The 25,136-nt window shown below is 40.7% G+C and overlaps 1 protein-coding gene across 1 annotated transcript; it reads left to right on the forward strand.

Annotated features, from left to right (window-relative positions):
* The first annotated feature begins 1,888 nt into the window (after nt 1-1,888).
* naaladl1 (N-acetylated alpha-linked acidic dipeptidase like 1) lies at nt 1,889-24,516 on the forward strand. The gene is made up of 19 exons (XM_017709638.2): nt 1,889-2,195; nt 3,048-3,220; nt 8,822-8,943; nt 10,733-10,852; nt 12,299-12,491; nt 12,568-12,661; nt 14,589-14,693; nt 14,972-15,057; nt 15,745-15,864; nt 16,021-16,106; nt 16,191-16,254; nt 17,717-17,784; nt 18,545-18,636; nt 20,708-20,801; nt 21,453-21,534; nt 21,855-22,028; nt 22,211-22,298; nt 22,722-22,814; nt 23,654-24,516. Exons 1-19 carry the CDS (start codon nt 1,999-2,001, stop codon nt 23,838-23,840), a joined length of 2,238 nt encoding a protein of 745 aa, XP_017565127.1. The 5' UTR covers nt 1,889-1,998; the 3' UTR covers nt 23,841-24,516.
* Nucleotides 24,517-25,136: the final 620 nt, after the last annotated feature.

Below are 25,136 nucleotides of genomic sequence, written 5' to 3' on the forward strand. Positions count from 1 at the left end.
TGATGATATGTAAATTAGATAATACCATAAACTGTTTTTCATCTATGCTTCTTCCAAATACATTTGCTTATTAAAAGACACTGGTTGTACATTTCAATAAAAGACGACGGTTTAGTGTTTTTATTTTAGCACAGTTTTTTAAAGGCCTTGTCAATGTACCACTTACTTTTGAAAGATTCCCGATGTTATCTTAGGGGCTGTTCCATTACTGTATTAGCATTAATTGACTCTCTGGAGCACTAAGGGATGAGTAGATGTAACTACAGACTTTAGGAGCAGAAATTTGATCAAGCACCAATTTTGTCCATTACATCCCTGCCAGCATAACAACATAGACCAGCATGCCTGGTTCCCAACAAAGCCAGCATATCGCTGTTGTCGGAACAAAACCTTGTACTTCCATGTTTGTCATTTTCTATTTGAAACTACCTTCTCTCCTTTAAATTGTGTCAAACTTTCACAATGATTGAAAGGCTCCGTCTGGCTCCGTTGACTTATATTAAAAGTAAAGTAGGTTTTTCCTTCGCCTGCAAAGTCATCATTTTGGAGATACAAGGTTTTCTTCCTACAACAGCGATATGTTGTCCTTTGGATGTCAGTATGCTGGTCAGCAGCAATGGAAATTATTATACTGGTAAACCAGCATGACCATGCAGGGTGATCAGTTAAACCAGCAACAGACCAGCATAAACTAGCTCAGACCAGCTTAGACAATACATTCAAACTTGGCCTTCTGCAGTAAACCTCTAGTTGGAGCTCTGCTGCCTAGCTAGTTAGCAAGCTAAGTGTTAGATAGCTAGCGACAACAAAAGCGAAGCAATTATTCACAAAGGGCATGTGTGCCACGATGTGACCTCTGGGAAAATGCAGACCCCTAAGAACATGTTTACACTCCCAGAAATGTGCAAAAATATGCTCATTTTAAAAGCCATAAAACGCTAAAAGAGAAGGAGACGGTTTGTTTATGTCCTCAGGCTGTAAAGGCTGCCATCTGCTTGAACAGAGCTGGTGTGTATTTTCACCCTGTCTGTGTTTTCAGGGGGTAAAGTCCAACTTAAAAGTCCACAGAGGAGGACAGTAAGTGCATTTCCTCAGTTTCATACACCTGAATGTAGTTTGAGGGACTTTCTGGGAATTCTGGGAATTTTCAAATAATAATTCCACTTCTTGGTGATGAAATGAATCTACCTTTTCCTTGGTTTTCATTAATGTATTTAATGTTATTCTGTTCTGCTTTATTGTTGTAGTTACCTCTAAATTTTAAGCTTAGTATTTTGTTTTAGACTAAAATGACCCCTAAAAAGGAGAATAAAACATAAACTTAAGTTCAGTGTAGATAGATGTACTGAATGTTCTGAGGAGTTGGACTGCAAGTCTATAGGGAACTCTGTACTTGAGAACCTGGTACATTTTCCCTCAGGTTGTTATTCATAGCTATCTTTGCATTTGTTTGAGTCGATATTTAATCACATTACCTTTATGCAGATATGGTTCCTAGAATGTTTTGGTTTTTTTTTTGCAGATTTACCAAAGTTTTACCATCAACATTCTGTATAAACTCAGTAGGTTCACTGGTGGCTATAATGGCTGTATTTGTGTTGTAGACATCACGCCCCTGGTTCCATCACCACCACTATAAAGAGGTCAGTGAGTTTAAGACCCTATGATATAACTCTACTCAAGCCATGGTTTCATTGTAACCAGACTTACACTTGAACATGAGTTTATGCAGTTTAACCCCCCTCTGTTAATTAGTAAACTTTATGACCTGGCCAGATTGATCCTTATCGTGGATGAGCTTTTTAGGATCACCTGTTCATCATACCTTTCACCCTCCCTTGACACTTGACCTTGACCATAACCACGACATTCCATACGTCACTCTTTCAACACTACCTTCCAGCATAGAAGCACCAGGCTCTGTTTGGAGGGGCACAAATCCGTGCTCACAGCAGACGTGGTAACTCCTTGGCAGCGCCGTGGTGAGGAACCTCCAGGATGCTGAAGAAGCTGCTGTTGTTTGGTTTCGCAGGCTTGGCCGTCCTCACCGTGGGGATCCTGATCGGCCACTTTGGCATCCAGAAGGGCAGCTCAGCACCCGAGTGGGTGCAGGAACTGTCTCATGATGTGGATGAGGACTTCATCCAGAAGTTCATCGCTGAGGTGGACAACATGAGGATTGAGGAGAACCTGAAGTGAGTATTAAGTTGGGAATTAGTTCCCAATTAAATGGTCATTCAAGTGAATGAATTCAAAGTAATGCTCATCAGGGTGTGCTGTAGTGATTATGCATGGCAGAAGGTCAATGGGTTTAAATAAATAGCATGAATGCCAAAACTGATGGACGCCAAGGTAGACCAGATGATTGCTACCTCAAGTGTCTTTTAAATTAAATGGGAATTGCATGGATTTTGGAAAATTTTGGCATTATTAAATCATTAATATGTTATCAAAGTCATTCAGAGTGGCTTGATATGAAATGCTCCATTCTAGAGAGCTTGAGTCCGCATTGTTTACAGTGGTGGTGATAGGAACCAGACAGAGGAGTTTAATGCCTCAAAAAGCTCCCTCACAGAAATTTAGTGCCAGAATGAATAGGTTTCCTGGTGCCTGCTTGTTTGTTTTACATAAGATTTGAGACCACGTTTTGGCCTAAAACATATTTTTTTTATCCATTCATGGCAGATAGGTGCATACAGGTGGTTTTAAGACCAAAGAAAGCATATTTATGTAACGTACCAATATTTTACCAACATCAACATTCCATATAAAAACTTAAAAGGCACGTGTAGGTTCAATGGTGGTTCTGGATAGTGAATAAAATTACTATATTGAGTTGTAGACAACATAATGTCTGGTTCCCATCACCACTACTGTAAAGAGTCAATAAGCTTCTCTACAATGCAGCACTTCACATCAAACCACTCCGAATGACTTTGTTTACATATTCATGATTAAATTCTACAGATATTTTGAATAATTGGTGGGAGTCATCTTTAATATAGCAACATGACTCTGACAAGCTAAGAATGCTTCTTTTCGTATAGGGAGCTAACCAAGGTGCCCCACATGGCCACAACTGCCGGGGATGAAGCTACAGTTCAGTTCATGTTGAGAAGGTGGCAGGATAAGGATAGTGGTCTGGACGCTGCATGGAGGGAGGATTACAGGGTCTATCTGTCCTTTCCTAACAAGGATACGCCTAATAAGGTCACTGTGGGTGAGTCCTGAGTTTAATGCTACTAGTCCAGAAATCAGTTGTTATTGTTCTTTATCTCTTCATGGTAGTCTTTGATATTTGGCAAACAGCACATCTAGAATCAACTCTTGGCCTTAACGCTCTTGGGCATGAACCAACGAGGCATCAACAAACAGCAGGCTGAGAAACAACAGTCCAATTAGTGTCTAGTGCCTTGAAATTAGGGATTATGTATAAAATGGTCTGTATTTCCTGTTTGGATTAACAATTATAGATCATAGATTAGACAATTATATAGATGTACATACTCTCAAATCACAGCTTTAACCTGTTAATCCTTAGTTAATTTGCACAGTAACAGAGAAATAGAAAAATTAAAGGCCTCGATATTGAGAAGAACTGATTTTTTCTTCCTTTTTTGGCTTTGAAAAAGTTTGATGTTATATGAAAATAACTTTAACAGTATCATTCACCCCCCCACTCCATACCGTCTATATATGATAATTAAGCTGCAAAAACAGCCTGCTTTGAATTTGTCTTTGTGATGCCATGAATGCATTTCCCTATATCTGCCCATTCTGCCTACAGTGGTTTAACTCCGCCCATTCACACTGAAGCTAATCAGAGCACAGCTCATTTACATATACCAGTCAGTAACAAAGAGAGGTTGGAATGGCCTTGTAAAAGTGATTTATGACTGTTTGGCTGTCATACATAAAACCTCAAAAGCATTACAAAGTAAAGTCAGCGGGAAAATTTGAATACAAGAAAAAAGTAGGATATGGGCCCTTTAAGCTACTGTCCAGTTGCACTGTAAACCTTAAAGGGCACATAGTCTTGTTTTATGCACCAAAAACAGTTGTAATTCATTGAAGCTTCACCATTTTCCACCCTTTCTGTATCCTTTAAATGAAATTTACTTAACAGCCTGTTTTGTTACTGACTGGCTACCTGTTCAGGGTGTTTCTGGCCTTCTGCCCAGTGACTGCAGGAGGCTCCAGCTCCCCCTGTGACCCTAAAGGATAAGCAGCGTAGAAAGTGTGTGTGTTTTCTTGCTGTGCCTAATGTATGTAAATAACCCTTGTTCTGATCGGCTGCCTCATTCAAAAAGCTGTTCAGGCTGAAACACTTCAGCATGAGTGGGCGGAGCTAAAGTACTATAGTCTAAAGTGATCGTTATATGTAAATAATTTTTTTTTCATGACATCACAAAATCAAAGAATTCAGTATATCGTTATTGTCGGGAAGAAAACCTTTCATCTCCATTTTTGACATTTTTCAGTTGTTGGTTTTCACATTGAGTGTAAATTTCATGATGAATGGATCAAAAGAAATGACCTTCTTCTTCTTTCGGCTGCTCCCTTTAGGGGTAGCCACAGCGGATCATCTGCCTCCATTTTGCCCTATCCACTGCCTCCTCTACTCTTACACCAACCATCTCCATGTCCACCTTCACTACATCCATAAACCTTCTCTGAGGTCTACCTCTTCTTCTTCTACCCGGCAGCTCCATCTCCAACAATCTTTGACCAATATATCCACTATTCCTCCTCAACACATGTCCAAACCATCTCAACCTGGCCTCTCTGGCTTTTTCTCCAAATTGCTCCACCTTCACTGTCCCTCTGATCTGCTCATTTCTAATCTTGTCCATCCTTGTCACTCCCAACAAAAATCTCAGCATCTTCATCTCCGCCACCTCCAGCTCAGCCTCCTGTCTTTTAGACAGAGCCACAGTCTCCAACCATACATCATAGCAGGACTCACTGCTGTCTTGTAAACCTTCCCTTTCAATCTTGCTGCTATCCTTCTGTCACACATCAGTCCTGACACCTGTCTCCACCCACTCCATCCTGCCTGCACCTTCTTCTTCACCTCTTTTCTACACTGTCCATTGCTCTGGATGGTTGACCCAAGATATTTGAAGTCATCCACCTTTATGACCTCTACTCCTTGCATCTTCACCTTTCCCTGCCTCCCTCTCATTCACACACATGTATTCCGTCTTGTCTCTACTGACCTTCATTCCTCTCCTCTCCAGTGCAAACCTCCACCTCTCCAGATTCTCTTCCACCTGCTCTCTACTCTCACCACAGATTACAATGTCATCTGCAAACATCATGGTCCATGGAGCCTCCTGCCTGACCTCATCTGTCAACCTTTCCATCACTATTGCAAACAAGAAGGGGCTCAAAGCTGATCCCTGATGTAACCCCACCTTCACCTTGAAACCATTTGTCACTCCAACGGCACACCTCACCCCGGTCTCACTATCCTCATACATGTCCTGCACCACCCTAACATACTTTTCAGCTACACCTGACTTCCTCATACAGTACCACAGTTCCTCTCTTGTCACCCTATCATATGCCTTCTCTAGATCCCCAAAGACACAATGTAGCTCCTTCTGACCTTCTCTGTACTTCTCTACCAATACACTCAATGCAAAAATTGCATCTGTGATACTCTTTCTGGGCATGAAACTAAACTGCTGCTCACTGATCTGAACCTCTCGCCTTAGCCTTGCTTCAACAACTCTTTCCCATACCTTCATGGTGTGGCTCATCAACTTTATACCTCTGTAGTTACTGCAGCTCTGCACATCACCCTTGTTCTTAAAAATGGGGACCAGTACACTGCTTCTCCACTCATCAGGCATCCTCTCACTCTCCAGGATTTTGTTAAACAACTTGGTTAAAAAGTCCACTGCATCCTCTCCTAAACATCTCCATACCTCCACAGGTATGTCATCTGGACCAACTGACTTTCCATTCTTCATCCTTTTTAAAGCTGCCCTCACTTCCACCTTACTAATTCTCTGCACTTCCTGATCCACTATCTCTCCCCCCGTTGTCCTCCTCTCTCTCTCGTTTTCCTCATTCATTAGTTCTTCAAAGTACTCCTTCCATCTACTCAACACTCTCTGTTCACTCACTAGTACATTTCCCTCTCTATCCTTTATCAGCCTAACCTGCTGTACATCCTTTCCAGCTCTATCTCTCTGTTTAGCCAAACGATACAAGTCCTTTACTCCTTCTTTACTGTCCAGCCTCTCATACAGCTCATCATAGGCCTGAGCCTTTGCCTTTGCCACCATTCTTTTCGCTATGCGACTAGCCTCACGGTACTCCTGCCTACTTCCTTCATCTCTCTGGTTATCCCACTTTTTCTTAGCTGCCTTCTTCTTCTGAATACTCTCCTGGACTTCCTCATTCCACCACCAACTTTCCTTGTCTTCTTTCCTCTGACCAGATGAAACAACCAACACATTTTTGCCAGTTTCTCTCACCAACTTAGCTGTTTCCCAGTCCTCAGGTAGCTCCTCACTGCCCCCAAGGGCCTGTTGCAATTTTTCCCTGAACTGCCTGCAACCATCCTCCTCCTTCAGCTTCCACCATCTAATCTTTGGCTCTGTCTTCACTCTCTTCCTCGTCTTTGTTTCTAATCTCATTCTACAGACAACCACCCTATGCTGCCTTGCTACACTTTCCCCTGGTACCACTTTACAATCTCCAATCTCCTTTAGGTGGCATCTCCTGCTAAGGATATAATCCACCTGTGTGCACCTCCCTCCACTCTTACATTGAAATTGACTTACATTAAAAATAAAGTAGGTTTTTTCTTTGTCCTGTAAAGTTACCATGTTGGAGATACAAGGTTTTGTATCAGCGATATGCTGTTTTTGCACACATATGGACTGTATGGCCTGGGAGGTCAGTAGTAGGCGTTGAAACTGTGTTTACATACTACAACAAAATGTGTTGTTTCAAAAATAGTTAAGAAAATTTGGTTTTCCATGATGTGAGTCCTTTAAAGGAATACCCAGAAAAAAACTCCAAAATGGTATATTTTATGTTTTATTATGTACATATTATTTTATTAAATATATATCATGTTTATTATGACATGTTAACTTATTTTCACATCACCCAACAAATCATGTAATTTGACCAAAGTTTTGCGTAAATGAAAGTGTCTCCAGGGCTGGGCTAATCTGAGGAAAACTGGCTGACAAAGTATGTCCCTGAGTAGTAATCTCATAGAAAATGATGTACAACCCCAATTCCAATGAAGTTGAGATGTTGTGTAAAACATAAAGAAAAACAGAATACGATGATTTGCAAATCATTTTAAATTTATATTCAATTGAATACACTACAAAGAAAAGATATTTAATATTCAAACGGATAAACTTTATTGTTTTTTGCAAATATTCACTCATTTTGAATTTGATGCCTGCAACACGTTCCAAAGAAGTTGGAACAGGGGCGTGTTTCCCACTGTGTTACATCACCTTTCCTTTTAACAACACTCAATAAGCATTTGGGAACTGAAGACACTAATTGTTGAAGCTTTGTAGGTGGAATTCTTTCCCATTCTTGCTTGATGTACAACTTCAGTTGCTCAGCAGTCCGGGGTCTCCGCTGTCGTATTTTGCGCTTCATAATGCGCCACACATTTTCAATGGGAGACAGGTCTGGACTGCAGGCAGGCCAGTCTAGCACCTGCACTCTTTTACTATGAAGCCACGCTGTTGTAACACGTGCAGTATGTGGCTTGGCATTGTCTTGCTGAAATAAACAGGGACGTCCCTGAAAAAGACGTTGCTTGGATGGCAGCAGATGTTGCTCCAAAACCTGTATGTACCTTTCAGCATTAATGGTGCCTTCACAGATGTGCATATTACCCATGCCATGGGCACTAACACACCCCCGTACCATCAGAGATGCTGGCTTTGAACTTTGCGCTGATAAAAATCCGGACAGTCCTTTTCCTCTTTGGCCCGGAGGACACGACGTCCATGATTTCCAAAAACAATTTGAAATGTGGACTCGTCAGACCATAGGACACTTTTCCACTTTGCGTCAGTCCATCTCAGATGAGCTCAGGCCCAGAGAAGCCGGCGGCATGGTAGAGTTTTAACTTGCACTTGTAGATGGAGCGACGAACTGTGTTCACTGACAATGGTTTTCTGAAGTGTTGAGCCCATGTGGGAATATCCGTTACAGAATGATGTCGGTTTTTAATGCAGTGCCACCTGAGGGATCGAAGGTCACGGGCATTCAGTGTTGGTTTTCTGCCTTGCAGAGATTTCTCCAGATTTTCTGAATCTTTTGATGATATTATGAACTGTAGATGATGAAATCCCTAAATTTCTTGCAATTGCACGTTGAGGAACATTCTTAAACTGTTTGACCATTTGCTCATGCAGTTGTTCACTAAGCCCCATCCTTGCTTGTGAACAACTGAGCCTTTCAGGGATGCTCCCTTATACCAATCATGACACTCACCTGTTTCCAATTAACCTGTTCACCTGTGGAATGTTCCATGTTGAGCATTCCTCAACCTTCCCAGTCTTTTGTTGCCCCTGTCCCAACTTCTTTGGAATGTGTTGCAGGCATCAAATTTAAAATGAATGAACATTTGCAAAAAACAATAAAGTTTATCCATTTGAACATTAAATATCTTGTCTTTGTAGTGTATTCAACTGAATATAGGTTGAAAAGGATTTGCAAATCATAGTGTTCTGTTTTTATTTATGTTTTACACAATGTCCCAACTTCATTGGAATAGGGGTTGTAAAAAAATTCTAATGGGTCTTTTTATTTATTCAAAATTTAGTGAATCCTGATGATGCTGTGCTGCACACAGTGCAGGAGAAAGAGAAGGCATACTATCCAGAGCAGGATGACCCGGAGGTGGTGCAGCCATACGCTGCCTATGGACCTGCTGGACATGCCAAGGTACCCTTCCTAGGCTGTATGTAGACCTAATGTTATATTAATATTAATGTGATGTAAGTCAGTTGGAAAGAGCTGGCAGTTGTGTTTGTATTAGGGACAGTTTCACTCACAGGCAGTGGAGTTTTACTGTCTGTGAATCAGTAAACGGCCCCAATATGTAGTGGTGAAATTGCCCATAATAATTTACTGGAAGTTATGAATAAAAATAAGCATAAATGCATAATGGGATTTAGCCTTAGCTCTTGCTTCACAGCTTCTAGTATTAGGGCAGCAATTAAGGCGTTTGAAACAACTAAAGATGGAGACAACTGGAGGAGGTATGTCTGTACTGACCCACGCACAGTGAGGAGGATTGGTCAAGTGGACAAAGAATCTCTGAGGTTCACAGATGGGGAATTGCAGATATTAGTTAGGTCATGGGGTTAGAATATTTCCCAAGCTACAATCAGATGCCACCTACATAACCACAAGCTGGGGGAGTTGCCAGATGTAATCCACTGCTGTCAAGGACCAACAAACTCAAGCAATTGCCAGATGTTACTGGACCTGTCAGTGGACTGGGTTCTATGGTCAAAATAGAGCTTTTTGGCACCAAACATTGGAAATGAGTTTGGCGTAGACAGAAAAGTACCCTATCCTCACTGTGAAGTATGGTGGTGGACATGTGATGTTGTGGAACTGTTTTTCTTCCAAGGCTCCTGGTCAACTTGTTGAGATACAATGTATCATGGACTCCATCAGATACCAGCAGATATTAAATCAAAACCTGCCTGTCTGAGCCAGGACACACAAACCGTCTTTGGATCTTCCAGCAGGACAATGATCCAAAACACACCTCAAAATCACACAGAAATGGTTCAGTGACAAAGAAACAAGGTTTTCCCATGACCAGCTAGGTCCCCTAAGCTGAACCCCATAGAGAACCTGTGAAATGAGCTGAAGAGGGGAGTCCACATTGTGGACCTCAGAATCTGTTGGTTCTGGAGAGGTTCTGTATGGAGGAATGGTCTCAGATCTTTTGCCATACGTACACCAGAAGACTCAGAGCTGTTATCTTTGCAAAGGAAGGCTGTATAAAGTATCAAATGAAGGACTGCCAACAATTGTGCTTACATAGATTTGAGAGATTATTTATTTTGTGATATTTTTTCTAGAAATAAAGATTAGGTTTTCGTTAGTATTTTGAATAAAGGTTCAAAAGGATGTTTACTCAGGTTGCCACTATTTGTGGAGGACACCGTACAGCCACTAAACTCCAGTATTATATTTCGCCCATGTCATTCATCCCTAGTTTCTACATGAAGGCATAAATGGATGTTATTTTATGTTAAGTCATCTTTCTCACTGTTTCTTTAGTCATTCATCTTATCTACCATGTTGTGTCTTTGAACAATTCTTATGAAACTTCACGTTCTGACCTTTCCACCATAAGAGACACTTTCAGTGTAACTCAAGCTATTGAATAAGAGATAGCAGGATGATAACAGACTTTACTAGACACTATTGTTTTCTGGAATGTCCTGAGAGACCTTGGAAGTTATTACATCTGTACTGTAATTCACAATTTATAACAGTACAATAAAATCAACCTCACTCATCTAACCTCTACCTAGTTTATGTTACTGCAAGTTGTTATGGGGGTAAAAATAATGTATTGTAATGTTTATTTGGCTTGTATGATTATCACAGCTCATAAAACCTTATGACCAAGACCAAGACCTTTGATTTGGTCATCTATCAATTTATCTTGCACTACTACTTTACTATTATAATTCTGTGTTGTACTCAGGGAAGGCTGGTGTATGCTAACCAGGGGAAAGTGAGTGACTACGAACATTTGAACAGAACAATTGACCTCAGGGGCACCATCGCCATCGTCAGATATGGAGGAGCAGGACGAGGGGCAAAAGTAAGAAAATAGAAAGTTTACACACAAATTCGGGGTATATATTTGGCTGGGATGATCCAGAATGACATTCTAGTACCCTCTAGATAACTGAAAAGAAGTCTACCCAAAAAACAAAACAAAACAAAAAAACAAAAGTGCCATCATGTTTTGTGGACAAACATCATTTGAAATCATGTTGGCTTGGAAAGCTCTTAGGCTAACTAGCCAAATGTGGTCAGTGAACCTCTTTACTACTCTTAACTACTGTAGCTTCCAACATTGACATAGCTCACTAGCTATTCCACATGCCTCAAGTTAGCTAGCTAATCAAAGCACCACAAGTTAGCCTAAACCATGCACCTAGATAGCTAGCCATCTAACCATATGCGTGGTGAAAGCTTGTTGTTTAGCTAATAAAACTCAATAAAGAAATCACTGTCTGTTGCTACAGTGGTCAAGAGTAGTCAAATTTAACTAGCCACATTTAGCTAACTAGCATAAGAACTGTTCAAATTAACTTCATTTCGGGTGTGTCCATAAATACTCCATAAATTTTCAGCATCCCAACACACAATACATAGAGCAAAATGTGGACCAAATGGGGACCCAAGGACCAGTTTCATGTTAAAACAAGACAAAATCATTTTGCTCTGTAATCGTTTATCAAAAGTGATGACTTTTACCTCATAAAACATCCTCTGTTTTTTGACGTCACTGTGCAGCAGGTGGGAAAAATATTAACCAATATATCATGTTTCATCTTCCCACTCCAAGCACCCCCACCATATGTACACAGCCATTTTTTATACAAGTTAGCATTTTTTAAGGGGCTGCTTTTTAATTAGCAGGTAAGTGCAAGAAGCTAGATAACTAATGTTTTATGAAGTCCTATAAACGTTATTGAAGCTGTAGAACTTTAGTAAGTGTCATTGAATCTTTGCAGCGTAGAGAATGGATTACTTAAATGGCTGAAATGACTCATCAGATGAAAAGGACAAGCTAAAAGTTGAAGTCAGCAAGGTAGCAGCTTAGTTCCTTGCTCAGTTTGTCTCATAGAATTACTATCTGCTTTATGACTTTGTTCAACAACCGATGTAAGAATGACAGTAATGCTGGCTTGTATTTATTAGCCTATAGAACAGTGGTTAGAAGTGACGTTTGGGTGACACCACAGGAATTCCCAGTGGATGTGCAATGTATTTCAGTGTTCTCCTACACAAAGACATACAAACAATATAAAATATTTATTTTGTCAAATGGATGAGTCTGGGTGATGTGATGCTGCACTACAAAATGCTGCATAATGAAACAAATATCATTTTAAACTATAGTTTTAAGTTGGAATGCCAATTTAATGGAAATGTAACAGACAAAACCAGCCCAGCATTACACTTTTTGCATGTTATATATTAATTTTTGATTGTCTGTTGACCTTCCTCTATACCTGTTGTGTTATTAACTATACAGGCGATTAATGCGGCTCCATTCGGGGTGGTTGGGGTACTTGTCTACACAGAACCCTACGACATGAATGACGGTCTGATGAACGACAATAATGAGACATACCCCAATTCCTGGTACCTCCCTCCATCTGGCGTGGAGAGAGGCAGTTACACAAGTGACTTTGGAGACCCACTAACACCATACCTGGCTGCTAAAAGTAACTTATGTTCTGTGTTCATCACTTGCCATCATTTGTGTGTCTTGGAGCTCACCCAACACATTCCCATTTTCAGAGGACACATATAGAATTCCTGAGACGGACATCAACGGCGTTCCACCCATTCCGATCCAGCCAATAGGGTTCGAAGATGCCCAGATCTTAATATGGTGAGTAGAAAGCTGTCAAAGATAGCCTGTGTTGAATTCACTGATGTCATAACCATGAATATGCTTACAAAGGATCAACCATTCATCCTGCAGCAGTTAGCCCTGCCCATTCTTGTTGCAGGGATACAGAAAGTTGCAAGACAGTTATTGGACTGGAAGAGGTTTAAACATTGATGCACCCTGCCCAGTAGAGGGTCACCAGGACCTACCCCTGGAGCCAGGTCTCCCGGTGAGCACCTGGTGGCTGGGCAGCCCATGTAACCTGGCCAGGCTCAGCCTGAAGAAGCAACTTGGGGAGACCATGTGGGCCCACCACCCACAAGGTCCAGCATAGGGGAGTGGTGCAGTGCTGCACAGGCAGTGGGAGATTGCAAGGGGGCCCTTGGTGGCCTAGGCCCCTGCGGCAGAAAGGCTCTTGGTACGTGGAATGTAACCTCACTGGGGGGAAGGAGCTGGAGCTTGTGTGGGAGGTTGAGAGGTACCAACTAGATATAGGCAAGGCACCGGGGGTGGATGAGATTCGTCCGGAGATGCTTAAGGCTCTGGAAATTGTGGGGCTGTCATGGCTAATGTGCCTCTGCAATATTGCATGGACCTCAGGAACAGTACCCTTGGACTGGCAGAATGGGTGGTCCCCATTTTTAAAAAAGGGGACTGGATGGTGTGTGCCAACTATCAGGGTATCACACTGCTCAGCTTCCCTGGGAATGTCTATGCCAAGGTGCTGGAAAGGAGACTTCAACCTATAGTTGAATCTCAGATTGAGGAGGAACAATGCGGATTCCGTCCCGACCATGGAACAATGGAACAGATTTTCAACCTCTCACGGATTGATGACAGGGTTGTGCCCTGTCTCCACTCCTGTTCGTGATATTCATGGACAGGGTGTCAAGGTGTAGCCGAGGTCAGGACGGCATTATGTGTGGAGGCTGGAGGGTGGCTATGCTATTTGCAGACGATGTTGTTCTTTTGGCTGGATCACATGGATGCCTCCACATGGATGCCTCCAGCGCTCACTGGAGCAGTTTGCAGCTGAGTGTGAAGCAGTTGGTATGCGGATCAGCACCTCCAAATCTGAATCCATGGTCTTAGCCCAGAAAAGGATGGCATGCCCACTCCAGGTAAGGGGAAAGGACTTGCACCAGGTGGAAGAGTTTAAGTATTTCGGGTTCTTTTTCACGAGTGATGGGAAGAGAGATCGTGAGATCAGCTGCAGGCTGGGACAGGTGGCAGCAGTAATGCAGTCACTGTACTGGACTGTAGTGGTGAAGAGGGAGCTGAGCCATAAGACAAAGTCTGTTTACCGGTCGGTCTACATCCCGACCCTCACCTATGGACATGAGCTGTGGTAATGACCGAAAGAATGAGATTGCGAATATAAGTGGTGGAAATGAGCTTTCTTCGCAGGGTGGTGGACTACACTTTATTTGATAGGGTGAGGAGCTCGACCATCCGGGAGGATCTCGGAGTAGAGCCACAACTTCTCCGCATTGACAGGAGCCAGCTGAGGTGGTTCGTGCATCTGATTCGGATGCCCCCTGGAAGCCTCCTGGTGGGGGTGTACCAGGCATGGCCTACCGGGATAAGACCCTGTGGTCGCTGGAGGGATTACATCTCCTAGTTGGCCTGGGAGCTGCCTGAGTTCCCTGGGAATGAGCTGGAGGAAGTTGTGGGGGACAGGGTCATCTGGGATTCTCTGCTCTCCCAACTGCTACCGCGACCCTATCTGGACTAAGCAGTTGATGATAAATATAAAATATAAGTTCTTCTGCTGGTCTGATTGATCTTCCAGCCTGTGTCTCCTGTACTCATGTGATTATACTATTGTGTTAATAATCTATGTGATAATCTATTTTGTCTGTCGTGTAGTGAATTGTAATATTTACATTTAAGGGCCTAAAAAACTTGCATGTGTTATGTATTACAGTGAGCTTGGTGGAACTGCAGCGCCTGCGGACTGGCAAGGCTCCTTTCCCTGCATATACAACCTTGGTGGGCCAGGATTCACTTCCACATCTCGCTTCAACAACGGGTAGGGGGTCCTAATAAGCAAGCCAATTTGTGTTTTCTCTGTACTAATATACCTGATTTAGCTCAAAAGACTGATAGATGAAAATGTAAACCAGAGATGTTATCAGTGGCTGTAGAAAAGAAAGTATATGGCCACTTGATCATCAATCATATATGAACTTGTTGGACATCTCATTCCAAAACCATGTCCATTAATAAGGAGTTGTTCCCCTTTGTGGTTAAAATAGCCTCTTCTGGGAAGATTGATTTTTGATTTTTAGTTGTCAATCTGCCTTCCAGTGAGGTGAAGCTGCATGTGTACAACAGCGGGGAGCTGAGGGATTCTGCAAATGTAATGGGTGTGATCTGGGGCAGTGTGGAGCCAGGTAAGCTAGCTCAGCACCATCTGACTAACCTTTGACTTAAGCGGTTCTGGAGCTGGATTAGTCAGTCCTAGACACATACTATAATTTTAGTGATTTCTAAAGAGATGTTATTTTATTGTAGTATGAATCTGCAGCGTGTGTAGATTTACAGTCTGATGGAAATAATTGTAGAGTGATTTTAATCCAGTATGAATCTGCAGTGTGTGTAGTTTTACAGTCTGACTGTAATAATTGTGGAGCGATTTTAATCCAGTATGAATCTGCAGTGTGTGTAGTTCTACAGTCTGATGGTAATAACTGTGGAGTGAATGGTCTTTTGTATTTGGCTGAAGCCAGAACTCCCACAATAACCGCATTTCTGTACTAATCCACTTTATGCTAATGGAATAACAAACCTGCTAATAGACATGGCTGTATGGTATTTTGTTATTGTTAGTGAGTGCAGTGCCATTAACATAACACTGATGTGAACGTTTGGGTTATGACCTTTCTGTCACAGTTATTAGGAATTTGGAGGAAAAACAGTTCTATGCATATAAATTGGCCAACCAAATACCAGCAAATCACGTTACACTACCTCCCATCTTAAATTATGCTGAAGAATCTGTACATCAACTATGTAACTTTCCATTTCTGACTTTTCTATGTTTCAATGTATTTTTGAGTTATGTTTTAATGTGTGTTCAGACAGGTATGTGATATATGGTAACCACAGAGACAGCTGGGTCCATGGGGCCATTGACCCCAGCAGTGGGACAGCAGTCATGCTGGAGATCAGCAGAATCCTGGGCCAAAGGGTGAAAGCAGGTAAGCTGTTTAAATTCATTCAGATTCCATAAACCATAAAGTAGCGAATTACAAACAGTTAACTTGAAATGATTCAGACTTAGGCAGGTTTATGTAGGTAATAAATGACAGGTGTTTAGTCAGTCTTAGAATTTAGGACCTGTTTCTCTTTGAAAGGAACATGGAGACCTCGACGCACAATCATCTTTGGAAGCTGGGGAGCGGAGGAGTTTGGTTTGATTGGATCTGCTGAATATGCAGAGGTAAAAGCATCAGTGCCAAAATCAGTCTTTAATTTTTGGATTTACAAAAATGTGGTAAACATTGTTGCCGTGTAACATTTGCAGGAGTATATAAGCAAACTCAGCCAGCGAACAGTGGCCTACATCAATGTGGACATCTCTGTGTTCGGTAAGATTCAAGTCTTTTGAGTATTATTCACTTACCTTCATTTGTTTTTTGGGCAAAATAACTGGTGGGTGCGGCTTGAATGGTGGGATTTATAGAAATTCTGATAGGATATGTAAATCTACACCTTCTCCAAGTAATCACGTTAAACCAGGGGTCAGCAACCCAAATATTAAGAAGAGCCATTTTATCCTTTCAACGAAATTCAAACCATCTTGGGAGCCACAACATTTTATGTCTATTTTACCATCTTGGCTGTAAATATGTCTCAGTATGTGCTAATATATTAGTACAGGCTAAAATATAATAAAAACAAAAACTTACTTTGCTATGCCTTAAGCTTTAGCTTTTCTTGCATCTCCAGCAGGAAACTTTCCATAAAAGTAGAATAGTTTCTTTTGAAATTTCTCTCAACGTTGGACTTTACGAGGCTGAAGTCACTTCTCATTCACCAGATTCTAATTTAAATTTTCCTGTTCCACCTTAAATGGTGTCTGAGATGCCAGATTGTAGCTGCTGCACTGTTTAAGGTGGAATGGGAAGATTCGAGCAAGAAGCTGACAAATGAGAAGCAACTTCAGCTTTGTGACTTTGTGTTTGAATTTCTCACTGCAGATTAAACGTATCAGGAAACCAGCTGGAGTGATTATAAATGCAAAAAAGTCCATTTGTTTCCAAATTATTGATGTTCATCTTAAATTTTCTCTTTTTTCGTTTTTGCACTAGCTAGGCAAGATTGTTGCTCACCGATCTTCAGGGTTAAAGGGTGAACTCCAGCGATTAAGACAATATATTGTTAAAACTGTGTTGTAATGATCAGCAGAACTGTATTTTACTGCAAAGGAGGATTATTTTATTTTTGCAATAGGGCAGTAAAAAGTTTCACGTTGCCAACCCCTCTGTTAAGGTAGTACATAAACGAGTGGGCAATATAAATATATGCTTTTATTATTTTAACATTGTGAAATCATATTATCTACATCATTATCATTATCATGAGTTTAGAGATGCACTAATACTGATACCAGGTATTGGCCTGACACAGAGAGCATTTACTTGTACTCATAAAAAGATACCAACATCCATAACCAGCTGATACTGATATGTGATGTAAGCCTAGTATACACTGCAATGCTAATAAGCAAATGACTCAGTCTGGCTCACACAGGCGGTTGGATACAAAGTCGTTGGTCACTTTGAACCCTATATATATATATATATATATACACACACACACACACACACACACACTCAAAACAGTACTAGCTACATTTGTGGGCAGAGCTTAGACAGCATGGATCAGTTTACACCTAGACTAGCAAATGTGGATTATCTTCATGAACTCTAAAGCTAGGCACAAAATAAATATCATAAAAGATATAGCGTAAAATATCCATGGAGGTTTTCCTTACATAATAAAAGCCTTTCTTTAAATGACAGTGTAAAACTGTGTCTTGTCCTGCAGCTAATGCTACTCTGCGAGCTTCTGCATCCCCAATCGCAGAGAATGTTATACTTACAGCCTCCAAACAGGTGAGTGTTTGAACTCAAACATAATATACCCAAAAATGTATTAGATTTTTATCTTTTTTCCTAGTATCCAGTATTTATAAGCCCCTTCTACTGTTATTATTTCCTTATATTTTAAGACCAGGGGCCACTTGCATAAAACCTCTTAAGTTTATCCTTTTACTGCATGAAACATGGCTTTTTTAAATGATTTGTTTCTTGTTCAAAGTGGCATATTGATATAAATATTTCATAAACAGATGGGGGATGTCCTTTGAATGCAAAAATAACTTTTCGATTGTAAAAAACAAATCTAACAATGAATGAATGTAACAATCACTGTCAAACCTTGTATCTCCAAAAAAGCAACTTTATAGTTAAAGGAAAAGCAGTGAAAAACTTTCAATGGAAACTAATAAGATTTTATTCTAAGTAATTAGATGGACCATTTCTGTTGGTCATGAATTTTGACATAATATAAAAAAAGACACAAAAATTGAGATACAAGGTTTTCATCCAAAAGGGATGATATACCTACACATATATGTTACTTAGAAAGCCTTGATTTTTCCAAAGAAAAAGAAAAGACTTCTATTTTGAAAGAAAAAAGATAAATAAATATAAAAGTAATTTTGTTCTATGTATATTTATTATATGTAAGCACAGGACTTCATACTCTATATACGACTACTGCTGATTAATTTAAATGAAAGTATTTGAGAACCACTTCAACTAAGTATTTTGCTTTTTACTTTACTAACATTTCATTTATTTATGTTCTCAGGTGAAGGCAGCAGGTTCCAACACTGTGTCTGTGTACGATAACTGGATCAAATATTTCAACAAAACCAGCCCCACTTATGGACTCATACCAGAGTACGAGTTTTCTGATCTATCACCGTTGTATTTTAGTGAACGTACCTCAGCGTTTCTCTGCATTAACACTTAACTAGTTACTGGCAATAACAAAAACAAGTTGACAATTTGGTATAAATGACTTCTCACTCAAGCTGAGTGAAACGAGTGGAGAAAGTCTGTTGAAAATGCAGATTCTAAGCCACATTTGTGCTTGTAAGTCGAAGAAAAGCTTCTTTATCATGATCTGAACATCAGGAAACAGTTTGGTTTTGTGGAAACTAAAACAGCCCTTTACATTCGAAGGGGCAGATTTGAACCTGAATGGAAATTCTTCTAATTGCATTTAAATAGTTGGGATGACCAAGCTAACATGCTAACCACAAGCTGCAATATGATATGCTGCGATAAAATACAACATGTTGTACTGTTACATCCCTTTTAAATAGTAAAGAAAAATGACTTAGTAATACTAAACATGAGGTTTTTCATTCCACTTCATACAGCAGTTTGTTCTAACAGCACAATCTGATTGGTTGAGAGGCGTTCTACTCATTTTTACACAAAACTTGTATCATTGCGCTGAGCACCGGTTGCTAAGTAACAAGTTACACTGCAGCCATTATCATAGGTGTGTCCCAGTTCAGGGGAAGCATCCTTTGGGGGAAGCTGTCTACGAAGGTGTGTCCTTCAAAGGCTGGTCTGCTCCACGGTGGATTTCCACTGTTCCCACCCTTATCGTTACATCAGGAAACACTGCTCCTGTGAAGTTCTTTTAAAGTTTTTTGAAGATGGAGCCACAAACTTTGATTTTAGAACTGGAGATTCTCTCACAGTCTTATAAATCTCTCTGTCTGCTTCTTGCTCCCCCCCCAAAAAAAACAGTAGCATAAGTTTTTCTTCAGACCATATTTGCTTTTTTGAACATGTTAATTGTTAAGTGACCCTTCTTAGTCCCACAACGGGGAAATTTCACCTCCACATTGTAACGCCTCCTTGCAGTGAAACAGCACATACACACAATTGAACACACACTAGGGGGCAGTGAGCACACTTGCCCAGAGCGGTGGGCAGCCCTATCCATGGTGCCTCGCTCAAGGGCACTTCAGTCACAAACTGTCGACTGTTATTTGCTATTTGACTCAGTTTAAACCCAATATTTACATTTAAAAGTGTCTTCTCAGTCTCTGTTCTCTCCTCTGCCATGTTCTCAAATCTTTTACACAAAGAAGCTCAGTGTTAGCTGGCGAATGATCCAATCACTGGATCCTTCGCAGCCATGCAAAAAAAACGACACATTTCTCGGCCACAAATGAAGGAGCCTTTGAAATGGGACAGCATAGTCAGGCTGCTGTGACGCAGTCGGCCTTCAAAATCAGCCCCTGAAGGATGTAGCCCCTAAATTGGGACACAGCTTATGTTTCTACATTAGTGAATGGACTCTTCAATAATGTATAACTTACAATAACTTCAATAAGATAATATTTGACCTGCAGATCATCTGTTCAGATTCAGATTCTGACAAAGATTGTAACAGCAGACATACATGAAATTCTGAATCTGTTGTTGCTTCAAAGTGAGCCTGAATGATGGAACGACTAAACAAACTGGAAGTAGCCAGAAATGAGCAGAATACAATTCAGCAAAATAGGCTGTGGAATACTTTACAATGACTAATCCAGCGAATACTGAAAAAGCTGAGCTGAACCTGAAAGCACTTTTGATTTTTTGATTTTTTTGCAGAATTTAGAAGCCATAGAGATCATGTCTAATTGTGAATAATATCACAGCTGTGATGATCTGCTGTACTTATCTTCAGCTTGTGCCTGCGCCTGAATCACAGCTATAATATTCATTGTAATAACAGAACTTTTTTTTATTGCTTATTACACTAAAAAAGACACCATTATGAAAGTAACTAGTAAATTTCCTTACCGCATAAACTACTGATTCAGAGGTTAGGAGGTCTGCCAGTTAATTGTGGAAAGTGAAAGCGAAAGTGAAAGTAGAGGTTAAAATTGATTATAACATTAATATATGACTATAAAATTTGTTCCACTCTGATTGGTGGCATTGTTGATTGTTTCCACAGTGTGGGATATCTGACAGGAGCAGGAAGTGACTACGCTCCATTTATCCATTACCTGGGAATATCCTCTATGGACATATCCTACACCTATGACCGGGTATGATTCCTTTCATTGTTGTTTGATTATAACCATAAAAAATTTTGTTGATGAGTTCCTTTCTCAAATTCTCAAAACACGATCCTAAAATCAAATATATGCTTGATGAAATGAAAGATTAAACTATTCCTCATCTTCTAGATGATGTATGTTATATTTTCAGTTAAAGTGGCACAATGTTACAAAAAGCCACAGCATGAAGTTTGAGTTTAATATTATGTTTATGTCACATCTTCTTCTGTGAGTTTATTGGCCGGTTGCAAAGCAGAAATCTGATAAAATATTGACTCATGTAGACCTGGAGTTTCCCTCATTATCTGATTACTCGAATGGATTACTGACAAAATCTGATTTTCTGTGGTTATCAGATTATTAAGTGCATGTAAACACACTCACTGTTATTTCTATTCATAAACATATTAATTCAAGCTTATCAATTACTTAGTAAAAGAAACAAAAAAATTGCAAATATAATCTGTAGCATGCATAACATTAGATAATTGTGTCAGCCTTGTAGATCCAGTGCTTAGATAAAGAAACACAACAAATAGTAACAGTATTACAGTAACAGTATAACAGTATTCCTACAGCATCTTTCATTACTTTCTGCTTTAATGCTTATGATGAATTATTACTTATTTTTCCCCCCAGAGCAAAACGAGAGCACGGATCTACCCAGCGTACCACACAGCCTACGACACGTTTGACTACGCGTCCAGGTTCATTGATCCAGGTGTGCCCAAAAAAGTCCCCTTTGGCTGCCCTGGGCAATGTTTTTTGCACATCATCGTTATCATTATTTCTTGAAGATTAGAGCAGTGGACCCTAAAAACGGTCTACATTTTTGCTTTATCTGGACCCTCTGGGAGTCCCTGAGGAGAATTTGAAAACCACTGGACTTGAGTATAATGCCAAGACAGCAATGTTTTCCATTTTTCTGCAACTAACATGACTCAATAACTGTGGGAAATGATTACAGGCTTCATGAGGTGAAACACAGTGCATCCATATTAATGTTTTCCCCCTGATCACATCACACTTCTCTTTATGAAGGCTTCACCAGTCACCAGACAGTAGCGAGGACAGCGGGGAACGTCCTGCTGCGACTGGCCGACAGCTTCCTGCTGCCATTCAACTGCAGTGACTATGCTGAGAGTCTAGAGGGTTACCTCAGTGCCGCCGTGAAGAACTTTGAAGAACACCTAAAGGCCAACAGCATCTCCATAGGTAGAAAATTAAACTGATATACTAGTAGCAGCGCCACACACAGAACCATAGCACTACCATGTCAGTTAACCCTATAAAAACAAGGTCATTCACCACTAGTGAGTTAGCATTTTGGGAGGCAGTCCATAACCAGTCATTTATACAGGCATTAGGGTGGCTTAATAAACATTTTCTTGTCCCAGAGCCCTTAAAAGAGGCAGTGAAGTCCTTTCGAAATGCAGCCACAAATCTGGACAGTGTCATCCGCAGCTCAGACCTTGTAAATGAAACGTAAGTATTGTTTTGTCCAGTCACCCAAAGCCTTCTCTACACACTACAGTAACAATACCAAGGAGACTGTTATAAAATAAGAGATCAAAACAGATGAAACAGACAAACTCTAAGGCATTAAATGAAAATTAAAAGCTGATTTGGAGACCTCTCTGGTGGAAGTGTGTAATTGCAGATTAATCTAATTGTGAGCGCATTGAAAGAGCATTCAAACAGAACTCAGTCAAAACTTGGTGAAAGACGTGTCTTCTGAGGACGTGACTGAATAATCTACTACTGCCATCATGGCATCATCAGGCATCATCAGTATAATGCCGATTTTGCATTTGAGACCTAAACATCAAGCCAGAATTTCTTTTTGAGGCGTAAATGCTTCTTTCATGCTAACAAAAATTCTTACATAACGCAGTCTCTGTTTTACAGGCCTCTGAAAGCCCGCAGGATTAATGACCAGCTCATGCTGCTGGACCGAGCATTCGTGGACCCACTGGCGTTCCCAAACAAATATGCATTCAGGTATCGCTCAGAGGCCTTAAAACAACACTTCAAAGAACAGTACACAGGGACATGGAAAGTGAATAGCCTCCAGTTAGCATCACGCTAATAGCGTCATGCCTACTGGTGGCTGCAAGCATCTGATTTGTTAGCCATGTAAGTCTGTTTGGTTGAGCAGGCCACTTTATTAGAAACACCCACCTTGTGCTTCCACTCACTGGCCATTTTATTAGAAACACCCACCTTGTGCTTCCACTCACTGGCCATTTTATTAGAAACACCCACCTTGTGCTTCCACTCACTGGCCACTTTATTAGAAACACCCACCTTGTGCTTCCACTCACTGGCCACTTTATTAGAAACACCCACCTTGTGCTTCCACACACTGGCCACTTTATTAGAAACACCCACCTTGTTCTTTCCCTGGCCACTTTACTATAAGGTGTGCCTTTACAGACTGTAGTCCATCTATTGCTGCACAGTTTATAAACCCCATTCATCATTAGTCAGTTTCTGACCTCAGGACCACTACCAGCTATTATTTGGGTGGTAGATGATTCTCAGCACAGCAGGTTTTGCCATAAATGGCAAGAGAATGGCTAAAACAATGCATGCAAAAGTGTCTCTAATTGTACTCCAACACAGTGAAGCTACAAGTTAGGGGTTTCCAGTAGTGGCCTGTGATCGTCATTGACAAAGTTTTTTCTGTTTACAGCATCCTCACCTTCTAAGCCTGTCAACTCACTCAGCAGGTTAGGGTTAGGGTTCGGGTTCCAAAGTGCTCTTCCAAAACTGTACTCACTAAATTGTCAGAAAAACTATCCTCAGGGAAGCTGTAATGCTCAGTGTTATTCCTCCAGGCACGTGATCTGGGCGTCCAGGTCATCGGGAGTGGCCACGTTTCCAGGCCTGGCGGATGCTGTAGAGAAGGCCCTGGCTACTGGACTGAAGGAGGACTGGAATCAGGCTCACAGACACCTGTCCATCGTCACACAGGCCATCTCTGGCGCTGCACACACTCTTGCTGAAGCGCATGCCACGCAGTAGCTCCACCCACTTACTGAGCTCATCTGAGGCTGGATTTACATGCTGAAACTTTCACACAATTCAATTTGCATTGTATAAGATAAGGTCTCCTGCAGTGTACTTGAGAATAGTCGCAAAGTTGAAAACAGTCCCAGGTTTAATAAAGCAGCCAATTAAAATGAGAGGTAAGTCATACGTATATCTATAATGCTATGCTGTTATACTGGCATTCCTGACATAATGCTTATAAAACAGTTCTGTTTTGGGCTCTTTATTAGTGCCATTTCAGACCCAACAGTTAATGGCAATGTTACTGACCAGCCAGTTGAAATTGCTTGTAAGTTCAAAATGAATCAAATAAATAAAAAGTCAATTTAATTTCTGGAAACGTAGGTAACATTTACGCTACTGTATAAGGTTTCCTTGGGTGTAATTTTACGAGATAAAAACAGAGCAGTCCAAGCACAACAAGCCATATCAGGCTTGTAAGACATTCTTTTTATTAATGCCAGTTAACATATCATCTGGAACTGTGATATAGCATTATACACAGTGAAGGGACATGTTTAAACAGTTAATATACTTTCAGTGAATATATCCATGTCAAATCTATACACATGCTCATTGACTTTACACTTACAAGTGTGAACAAAATGTATGTATTCCAGAATAAACAGAATATAAGAATAAACAGAGATTTAAAAACAAAGAAGTATACAGACCCAACATTATTCCTTATTGCTTTTTTGGCAAGCAGTAATTGGCAATTGCAGATTCAGTACATCTACGGTAAGAAGTAGCTACCTGTGGAATTTATTTGTAATGGAATTGAAATCAGGAGACTGGTTGGGCCATGCAATCACCTGCACCTTCTTTAGATGTCTTATCTTTACTGTACGTTTAGGGTCATTTTCCTGCTGAAACGTCCACTGTTCCCTCTTTCTTGACGGATGAGATTCTCCTCGATTACCTCTTGTTTCATTGCTCCACTGATGTTTCCTTCAGTGATGTGTAATATCCCTCTAGCGTTTGTAGACAAGCAGCCCCGTATCATGATGCTCCCACCATCATGCTTCATTGTGGGTTTTAAGTACAAAGTCAAAACGATGTCTGCAAATCTGATCTGGATTAATGCACCACAATGTATTAAATAACCAAGCAAAAGTGTCTGAATACTCGTTTCCCTGCACTGAATTTGATCAGTTTCATTCATCAGAATCACACCGAACAATAACATTCCCAAATGGTCATTTGATGGTAATCAGAAAGCCTACCCAGCTAGTTGTAGCGTTTGTTGGAGTGCTTTTAGCCAAGCTA

The sequence above is a fragment of the Pygocentrus nattereri genome, chromosome 20 (genome assembly GCF_015220715.1).
Source record: "Pygocentrus nattereri isolate fPygNat1 chromosome 20, fPygNat1.pri, whole genome shotgun sequence".
NCBI classification, from domain to species: Eukaryota; Metazoa; Chordata; class Actinopteri; order Characiformes; family Serrasalmidae; genus Pygocentrus; species Pygocentrus nattereri.